Below are 10,564 nucleotides of genomic sequence, written 5' to 3' on the forward strand. Positions count from 1 at the left end.
AGGTGGGAACAGGACAGGGACCAGTGATTAGGGTTGCCAACCTCCAGGTGGTTTGGCAAACGAGAGTTAGCGTGCTGTCAGTTAATTAGCAAACATGAAACAGCAATTAAACTGCATTCAACTCAATTTATATACATGAAAAATTACATAGTATACAAAGCTTCTAGCCAACGTAGTATTGTAGCTTATCAACAAGTAGTCAACATATATTTATAGTCCGTATGCTCTAAATTGAAGTGCACCGTAAAGTCCTGAATCAGGATTGTTTCCTGTGTCCAAGAGGTAAAGTTAGTTGTCTTTTCACTTCAACAGAAGACCGGTATCCTTTCTGTTTCGGCTTATCACAGCCTTCCTCAGGGACCAACTCTAGCTGTTATTAACACACTTCAGCGTTGGCCAGTTTAATTGCTGTTTCATGTTTGCTAACCTCCAGGTGGTGCCTGGAGATCTCCTGCTATTATGACTGATCTCCAGCCAATAGAGATCAGTTCACCTGGAGAAAATGGGCACTTTGGCAATTGGAAACTATGGCATTGAAGTCCCTCCTCTCTCCAAACCCCACCCTCCGTAGGCTCCGCCCCAAAAATCTCCAGGTATTTCCCAACCCAGAGCTGGCAACCCTACCAACGGTAGGGTGAATAGATCCTCTCACAGTCTTCTGCTTCCTTGAGTCATTAAGAGTGCTAGGAAAAGTTGAACGTAGCAGGAAAAGCAGAAGACCCAACATGAGATGTATTGACTCTATGAAGGAAGCCGCAGCTCTCGGTTTGCAAGACCTAAGCAAGGCTGTTAACGATAGAATATTTTGAAGGACATTAATACATAGGGTGGCTAACTCACCATGAGTCGGAAGCGACTTGATGGCACTTAACACACACACACAAAGTGTACCTTCTCACTTGAAAGGTGTGCTTTCCTTTCCTAAAAGGAAGATACAAAGGACTGAGCATGACTAATGGAAGCATCTTTAGTCAAGGGGTGTGCTTCCGTCACCAAGAAGCGACTTGACGGCACTTAACACACACATTTCCCCACAAGAGTAAAAGCAGCTTGGATGTGACTTTTTCCAATAAAAAAGCAATAGGAGAGGGAACAGATTAATGTCTCCCTCTCCTCCCATGCCATTCTCCTTGAGCAAACAATCCCAGAGGGGCTGCATTTGCAAAAGAAAAAGTATGTCACTTTTTTTTTAAAGGAAGGTATAGTAAAGCTTTGTGCAGGCAGACCTTGTTCATCTACCCAGATGCAACTCTGCAGCACCAACTCCAGTCACAAACTGCAAGTCAGCATTTGTAGTGAGTGGGTGCATTGACTGTTCTCTTTCTAACCATCTCTGCTGGTCTTTCCAACGTCTTGGAAGTTGGGTGTGTGGGGGGAAGGTGGCAGTAAGAGGGATGCAATATCCCTCAGCCTTTAAGCATGCTGAATATTACATGGCAGAAGATCTGAAACCTGGTGAGAAAATATCGCCACTTCCCTGACGCTGACTTTGCAAGGTTTATGTCTTCCCAAGGTTCCTGCTGCTAGTCTGACTTTATTTTATTTTTCCTGTAGGCATCCATCATGACAGGGAGTGTACATAATCTGGGTCTTGATGGGGGCAAGCTGCTCATGAACTCTGTTAACCAGTCTGGATTGAGCCCCTCGAGGAAAGGGAACCCCAAGAGCTCAGGTGAAGGGCAGGGCCACAGCAATGTCACTCCTACCAAGAAAAATGAGAGGAATTTGGAAATCAAGATAATGAAGGAAGAGATTCAGGAAATTATGTCCCCCACTCCTCTTGAACTGCACAAGGTATGTGTTAAGAAAGGGTTCCATTACAGGCTGTCGGTATTTCTAATATGCGAGAGTGGTTTTTATGCACAATTTAATTAATTCTCAGATGGCTATCAACAGCTGCTTGCTGAGATGCTTGATTTAATGCAACCACAAAGGTGACACTGTTTTCAGGAATACTAAGAGTAATTCATTAGCCCATGTACAGAGGAATGCTGACTATGGCACTAGCATCTCCAACAAAGCTTTTGGAGGTGGAAAGAACTTCACAAGAACATAAGAAGAGATTCCTGCTGGATTAGACTAGTGGTCCATCTAGTCCAACATTCTTTTTTTCACATAATGGCCAGCCAGTTGCCCCAGAGGGCCAACAACAGGTCACAAAGGCTAAGCCTTTCCCCTGCTGTATCCTCCTAGCACTGGGTTTCAGAAGTTTACTGCCTCTGAATATGGAGGTTCCCATAACTCAGCATAGCTAGTAGCCATCGATGGCCCTTTCCTCCATGAGTCTGTCTAACTCCCCTCTTAAGTCATCTGTGCTCAAGGCCATCATCTGTGCAGTAGTGGTCAAGAGCGGTGGTTTGGAGCAGTGGACTCTAATCTGGTGAACTGGGTTGGTTTCCCCACTCCTCCACACGAAACCAGCTGAGTGACCTTGGGCTAGTCACCCTCTCTCAGCCCCACCTACCTCACAGGGTGTCTGTTGTGGGGAGGGGAAGAGAAGGTGATTGTAAGCTGGTTTGATTCTGCCTTAAGAGGTAGAGAAAGTTGGCATATAAAAACCAACTCTTCTTCTTCATCATCTGTTATCCAACAACTTAATTGGGTACCCCCAAGCTCTGATATTATCAGTTTTTAGTTAAAAACGAGCCCTTGTATACTTTCAACAGAGGGTTTGCTCTGGAATGAGTTATGGTAGTCTCTAAGATTAGAGATCTACTTTCACAACTTTTTTTTAAAGAGAAGATTAATTGTAAAGTTGTTGGCTAAAAACTGGATTTTTTTTGTATAAGTGCAACTAGCTAGGGAATACATGCTTACAGGCATACTCATCTTAATGTCTGATTACTATTCCTGCTTTTAATTTTTGCCTCATCATTGTTGCGTAGTGCATATGAATGCGTCCCCAGTTGGAGGCATTTGTTGTTAATCTTTAGAGGACATATTCAGGTTCAGACTTTTTGTCTGATAGAACAGCTGTTTGAACACATTCATAAAGAATAATTGCCGTGTGATCACCAAGAAGAAAAAGGACAACTGTTTTGGGGTAACTTTACTGTGTTAATAGACATGGGGAAACTGGGCCTGGCACTCTTGAAAGAATGGTATAAGTTTTCCCCCTGGCCCTCATTTGATACTTTATTCTCCATGCCACACAATTTTGTTCTGCAAATTACCACTTTGCCCCAAGTCAATGAAAAACTTCACAATGAGACCCGTAGCAGAATCCCATTGTCCATCTTATCATCCTTGTACAAACTTTCATAAGAACATAAGAAAGGCCCTGCTGGATCAGACTAAGGCCCATCAAGTCCAGCAGTCTGTTCACACAGTGGCCAACCAGGTGCCTCTAGGAAGCCCCCAAACAAGACGACTGCAGCAGCACCAGCCTGCCTGTGTTCCACAGCACCTAATATATTTGGCATGCTCCTCTGATCCTGGAGAGAATAGGTATCATGACTAGTATCCATTTTAACTAGTAGCCATGAATACCCCTCTCCTCCATGAACATGTCCACTCCCCTCTTAAAGCCTTCCAAGTTGGCAGCCATCACCACATTTTGGGGCAGGGAGTTCCACAATTTAACTATGCATTGTGTAAAGATATACTTCCTTTTATCCATTTTGAATCTCTCACCCTCCAGCTTCAGCAGATGACCCCGTGTTCTAGTTTCATGTCATAGTTCCCCTTTATTTCTGTTGGCTGCAACACATTAGACTTGCCTGTTCTTGCAGATGACTATCTACAAGGATCCAGAGACGGAAGACTTTGGATTCAGTGTCTCTGATGGCTTGCTAGAAAAAGGTGTCTACGTTAACATGATCCGTCCAGAAGGGCCAGCTGACCAGTGTGGCCTCAAGCCCTATGACAGAGTCCTTCAGGTAATTAATGTAAGGAAAGCTTTGAGTGACTGAAATGGATACGTTTTCACAATGTATAGTATTGTGTGTTACTTAACCAACAATACCTGGGTAAGTTGTCTTTTGATTATGCTATGGCGGTATCCCAAGATAATGGGCGTAGATCCAATGCAGGGAGCCTCAAAGGCTGAGCTGGAAACTTTAAAATCTATAACAAAATAATAATTATTATTAATGATATAGTATACACAATAAATTTGTTAAAAACACTGGGCCTGGGATGAAGGCTACATATAAAACCACCAGTATAAACTGTTACAAAGATATTAAACACAGTTGATGATGCGCTCATTATAAATGACCAATACAAAACCATATGCGTTTCGGTCTATTGGGCCTTCCTCAGTGGTCATAAATGCAAACCATGATTATGAAAAACACATCCAGAAGTACACCTAAAGAGATATTTTATATCTGGAATTAGAAAACCTTTTATCTTGTGTGGCCAGGTGTATCTTATTAACTCAAAACATGGGTTTTGTGACATGGAAACTTCTCACACAAGCATCTGGTATGAAATTATCAATGTTTCCAAATGTGTGTAACATCAGCCAGTGACAAAATGTGATCCAATGCCACATTTCTGTGGGCTCAAGGACTTCTGTCCACAGGTTGCAACTTTCTCATCTCTCCCCTCTTGCGGAAACCCGAAATGGCCCCTGAAATCCTAGTCCTGGGGGATTTCCTCCTGGAGCAGGATTTCAAGGGGCAAAATTTGGGCTGCTGTGTTGCAGGAGGGGTGGAAATAGGGTTGCCAACCTCCAGGTGGTGGCTGGAGATCTCCCGCTATTACAACTGATCTCCAAGTGACAGAGATCAGTTCCCCTGGAGAAAATGGCCACTGTGGCAATCTGACTCTATGGCATTGAAGTCCCTCCCCTGCCCAAACCCTGCCCTCCTCAGGCTCCACCCACAATATCTCCAGGTATTTCCCAGCCTGGAGCTGGCAACCCTTGGTGGAGATGACAAAGTCATGCTTGCACCCACAGAAACATGGTATTTGATCCACCCCAACGAATTCCGCTGACAAGAGTTTAAGGATATGGGAGGTGGTGTAAGACCCCGCACTGACCCCTCCCCCATTGGTCCCTGTATTGTTTGTCCTTTCAGCACTGCCCTTCAGGCCCCATTCTCAAGGCAGCCATTCAGTTCTAAAATTCCCCAGGCGAAAAATCCAACCCTCCTGCTCCTCTCCAGCCATGTTTTTTTCCATTATTGTAGATAGAAGTTTTGAAATTCCCTTTCGGTTCCTCCTCTTTTCTTTTTAGCATTTACAGAGCTGAATTGACTGTGCCACGATCAACACATGTAGGGTCTGCAGCTGACAATCTGGCAACGACGTTGGGAGCCTTGCTGGGGCTTGTTATGGCTCATGGCCAGCTGACCTGCCGTGCACGTGCTCTTTCTCAGCCTCAAATGAAAGACCAGCAAAAAGGAATGGGACCCAAAAACAATTAATTAGGCTGTCAGCCATGTTTCTGGTGAATGCCGGCAAAGTTACAGCCTGGGCAAGCATAATTGTTCCCCCAAATGAATACAAAATCCAAGGCAGGACCAAGAGAGGGGTCCATCTGGATACCCCTAATTGTAGTTAGTTAGTTGAAATAGAAGGAGGAGGAGTTGGTTTTATATGCCGACTTTCTCTACCACTTAAGGAAGAATCAGACCAGTTTACAATCACCTTCCCTTCCCCTCCCCACAACAGACACCCTGTGAGGTAGGTGGGGCTGAGAGAGTTCGGAGAGAAGGTCACCCAGCTGGTTTCATATATAGGAGTGGGGAAACCAACTCGTTTCACCAAATTAGAGTCTGCCGCTCATGTGGAGAAGGGGGGAATCAAACCCACTTCACCAGATTAGAGTCCACCGCTCATGTGGAGGAGTGGGGAATCAAACCCAGTTCTCCAGATTAGAGTCCACTTTTCTGGCATCACTCAAAGCTGATAAAAGACCATGAATTGGCTTTGTTTGGATTAAACAAGTACTAATCCTGACCCAGGTGCAGAAGAACTAGCATTTTAATGGAATTTGATTCTTCAGGGAAGTGGAGTTTGAAACAACCCAAAAACATTTGAGAGCACGCAAGGCTTCTGACTTGATCCCCGGCATGCCATCTCCCAGAATCCTCTCTGTTTTTTGCATCCTGCAAAAATAAAGGAACAGTCCAGCAGCTGTCTTGAAATAGCCACAAAGAAATCTCCAGGTGTTGGTGCATCAGAGCATTATTTCTGCATATCTGCTTATTGTGAACTGAATTTTTGCGTGGCCTCATTCCCTAGTCTGCACTCTGTATCCCACAGCAAGGATTGAGTTACTTTATTTACAGTGTGTCTTTCTCATTGAGACTCAAAGCGGATTACACAGCATAAATGAGAGCAATCAATAGGATGAAAAGCATCTAATAAGCAAATCAAATGACAAGCCATGGGATGAGTCTGCCCCCCACCATCCCACAGAAATGTGAACTGCTCCCCAGCAGAAATGTAGAATTTTAACCAATTTAGGGTAAATGGGTTGCCCAAAGTTTCATCTCTTATAAGAAAAAGAGAAATGGTTTCAAGAAATGGAGTATTCCACACTTAAATATGACATGCAAAAGACAAAACAAATGTCACATATATGCAATGCATGATTCTGTGTGTGTGTTTGTATGTTGTCACATAATAGAGAGCCAGCGTGGTTTAGTGGTTAGGAGTCGTGGACTCTAATCTGGAGAACTGGGGGCATTATCGCACCATGTCTGGGAAACGTGTGGAAAACACCTAAAGAGCGATGGTGCTCGAGGCGATTTGCTATTTTCTCCCCGCGCTTCTGCCCGTTCTAACGTCTCTGAGATGTCTCTGAAATGTTAGCCTTCTGAGCGCACCTCCAATGAAACAGCGCTCCCAAGAGATAAGGGGGCGTGGAGGAGCACCGCCTAATCATGACGTCGCTTGGGTTCCCCTCCACCCCCCCTCTCGTCATGTCAGTGCGCTTGCGCGGTATCGTCAGTGCATCCGGACAATAGGGCAATGGGCTCACATTCCCCCCCCATGGCAGGGAAACCCTAATCACAACCAATGCAGGTATTCCCCCCCCCCCCAAATAAACCAAAATGAGCCGTTCCTTGCACAGAGCTGGTCACAGAGCGGGTGTTTGCGGGTGTTGGTGCAACGATGTTGCATTTTATCGCTTGGACGAGCGGGAGAAAGATAAAAACAGGCAGGGAGAAACTTTGTGCCGGCACTGGAGAGCCCTGACTTTTGTGTGTGTGCGTGTGTGCGCGCGCTCATGCGGGCGGGCGCTCTCTCTATTCCTCAGTTTCTCTCCCTTCCTCCTTGTGCTGCTTCCCCCTCCCCCCTCTGCCACTCGCAGCAATTTTGCTGCTTTTCCAGCCCTCGCCCTCCTCTGCACAAGCACTTATGGGGGGGGGATTTAATAGCAGTAAAGATTGGTGGATGCAAATGGGAGGGGAGGGGGAAGGTGGTGGGAGGGGAAAGGCTTTTCATTGGGTGTGGCGAAAAGAGGGGAGGAGAACAGAATAGCGTTTGTAATTGAACGCACCCCTTGGCTTGCCGTTTTTGAAACGACATAAGGAAATACATGGTGGTATAGGCGTTTTCGGAAAAAACAGATGTCTGGCGCTTCCAAAGCATTTCCAGCTGAAACGGGAGGTCTGTGGTGCGTGGGGAAAAGAATGTAATGTTTTTAAAGGGTTTGAGAGACGTTTCCCAGACAGTGCGATAAGCCCCTGGGTTTGTTTCCCTGCTCCTCCACATCAGCGGCAGTCTCTAATGTGGTGAAGTGGGTTGGTCCCCACTCCTCCACATGAAGCTAGCTGGGTGACCTTGGACTAGTCACTGTTCTCTCTGAACTCTCTCAGCCCCACCTACCTCACAGGGTGTCTGTTGTGGGGAGGGGAAGGGAAAGTGATTGTAAGCTGGTCTGATTCTTCCTTAAGTGGTAGAGAAAGTCTGCATATAAAAACCAACTCTTCTTCTTCTTCCCATATTGCAGTCTATAACTCAGGGTGTCTTTTGTCTTGTATTCCAGGACAGTAGAAGAAAATGGTGCCACTATTTAATTAGTTCCAGTTGACTCTGTCTCTTTAAAAAAATGAATTTTCCATCCATCCCTTCAGGTTAATCGTATCCGAACAAGAGACTTTGATTGCTGTTTGGCCGTTCCTCTGATATCCGAGGCAGGAGACAAATTGGATCTAGTGATCAGCCGAAACCCCCTAGCCTTTGCTGCCAACGCCCGGTTCGATGACCATGGAAATCTGTCTGGCCAGTCGTCTGTCGGGGTGGAGGTCAAGGCCAGCATGCAGACGCTCTGAACGGTGGCCTTGCTGTGAGCTGCCCTCGAGGCTCTGCAGAAGAGCTTCTTGGTGTCTCTTTTGTGTTTTTTCCTCAGTTTTCTTTTTTCTTTTGCACTAGTATTTGTGGTTACTCTTTGTAGCGTAACTTGCCATGATGAAGTGGGTCTCCGATTAGCCATGTCTTGAAGCCTGTCAGGCTTGGCCTTGTTGCTCCAATGAGGGACGTTGCCTTTGGCTAATGCAAACAGTGGAGTGCGCTGCTGGCCCCCAAAAGCAGCATCCAGTAGATCTCACCCGTGAGAGAACATCTTTCTCCAGTCCGTCACTCATGGTCTGCCTGAGCTTCTCCAGAGCATGGGCTAACAGGGAATGGGCCATCTCTTCACCACAATCTGAAGGGCTTGGACACATGGTGCTATTTTTTGTTGTTGTCGTTGTTTGCTTTATTAAATCATGTACAGTAAAGTTTTAAAATAGCCCCCTTGTTTCTGTGAAAGACCCCTCACCCTGCACTATCCCATGGCCTTTTCTTAAACAGTTGCAAGAACCTTGAATCCCTTCTCCGAGTTCACTCTTTCGCCATCACTTTCTCACTGGGCCACATTGGATTTCCTTAAAGCCAAGAGCAGATTTCACTCGCTAGGTTTTTATATATATATATATATATATATATATATATATATATATATAGCCCATTGTCAGAGTTCAGGCAGTCAAAATCTCTTCCTCCACCACGCGCACTTGATCTTTGGGACAAAATTGAAGCACTTTCCCCCACTGTTTGCCTAAAGACAGTTTATTTACTGCATTTTTAGAAGGCACTTAGTATAGAACACAACATACAGGTGAATCGCCGTCTTGGACCCCCAGTCTTCTTGTGCACACACAGGGGACCAGTGAGCTCTTTCCTCACTGTGGCCCTAATCTGTTCCTTGTGAATGGACGTGAGTCACTCACACCAGCTACTCTTTCCTTGCCCTTAATTTTTTGTTTTTATGTGTGTCAAAGTGTGTGTATGGGGAGGGTAAGCCTTGTATCCATCCCCTTGTCACTGTTGGCATGAGAGACATCCTGCGCTAGATAGATATCGTGTCCCCCCCTCCCAGTGAGCCCTCTGCGGGTCATCTTAGTGGAAGTACATGGTTTTTTTATCACATGATGAGGTTTGACACTCTGATGTAGCCACTCCTGGCAGCTGCCCCTCAGTTTTCTATGGTTACCTTCTCCCTGACCTGTCAGCACGATGCCTTTGTGACCCCGTGCCCCACATCCTGCATCTTCTGCCTCCAACCAAATCCCTGTGTAGTGATAAATCGGTGCGATATTCACATTTAGTTGAATGATCTGCCTGCAGCAAAAGGGTTGGAATGCAACCACGCCCTTGATCTCTTCCTTTTGCCATGAAGCAAGACATAAAGCATTACCAGGTCTTGCACGTCTCTCTCTGGCCAGGGCAATTGCCTGTGCCAGGGTTTCTGGAATAGCACTTTATCGTGGGAATTTCTGATGGACCCTGTTTGGGAATTTAAGTTAAGTCCTTGATCTGAGGAATTGGCCGCTGTTCCTTTGTATCTGGTATGGGTTTTTGTTTTTTTCTTTTGTACTGTGTGATGCATATTAAGGAGCCACGTTTTGGTGCAGGTTGGAAACCTTCTCTGTCAGATCAAGGCTAGGTCAGGAGCAGTTCCCAGGCCAAGCTGTGATTGTGTCTACTTCTCCCCACCCTCCATTCCACTTCTTGGACCATTATAAAGTATCTGTGATCCCTTAAGATGTGCATGGAGTCCCAATGGGCTGTCTCTAGATGTAGCCATTCTCTCTTTGCAAAGTATGCAATATTCCATACCATTGCTGCCATAATTTAGATAATGTGCCATAAAAAGAAAACTGCAGAGCATCGACAGTTGAGCAGAAAAGGGGGTTTTATATGCAATATTCTCAAAACGGCAGAAGCTCAAATGTGGCTTCAAATAGGTTTTTAATGAAGACTTTTAATAAGGCTTTAAAAAAAATTGGTCCTTGTATCCCTTCCTATGCATTTTGAATGATATGAAAATGAAATGCATTACTTAAATGTGTATTTTTATCGATATATTAGAGTGTATTCCTTGTAAAGTATTTTTATATGCTGATTTTCTTATGTATCTATGAAAGCACAATATTCAAAGAATATTTTAGTCCTGTTTTGGACCTATTTGTAAATCTATGTATTTAAATGGTATTGCAATTCCTTTGATTTTTTTAATTAAATAAAAATAAATGAAACAGACATCTTGTGTTCTGCAAAAAGCTGGAATACAAATTGTGTGTCTGTGTGGTCTACATCTGCTTGTTTTTGGATCTCTGCT

At 44.9% G+C, this 10,564-nt stretch overlaps 1 protein-coding gene across 2 annotated transcripts in view; it reads left to right on the forward strand.

Moving 5' to 3' along the window:
• Positions 1–8,273, forward strand: part of GRIP2 (glutamate receptor interacting protein 2) — a 492,450-nt gene extending 484,177 nt beyond the window's left edge. The window contains exons 22-24 of one of the 2 annotated variants that reach the window (XM_056861417.1): positions 1,555–1,794; positions 3,714–3,878; positions 8,037–8,273. In XM_056861417.1, coding sequence (XP_056717395.1) covers positions 1,555–1,794; positions 3,714–3,878; positions 8,037–8,234 — 603 coding nt within the window. In that variant the 3' untranslated portion in view covers positions 8,235–8,273. The remainder of the gene's footprint in view (positions 1–1,554; positions 1,795–3,713; positions 3,879–8,036) is intronic. The other variant, XM_056861426.1, reaches the window with a different exon arrangement.
• The last annotated feature ends 2,291 nt before the right edge of the window (positions 8,274–10,564 follow it).

Source organism: Euleptes europaea, chromosome 1, assembly GCF_029931775.1.
Source record: "Euleptes europaea isolate rEulEur1 chromosome 1, rEulEur1.hap1, whole genome shotgun sequence".
Taxonomy (NCBI): domain Eukaryota; kingdom Metazoa; phylum Chordata; class Lepidosauria; order Squamata; family Sphaerodactylidae; genus Euleptes; species Euleptes europaea.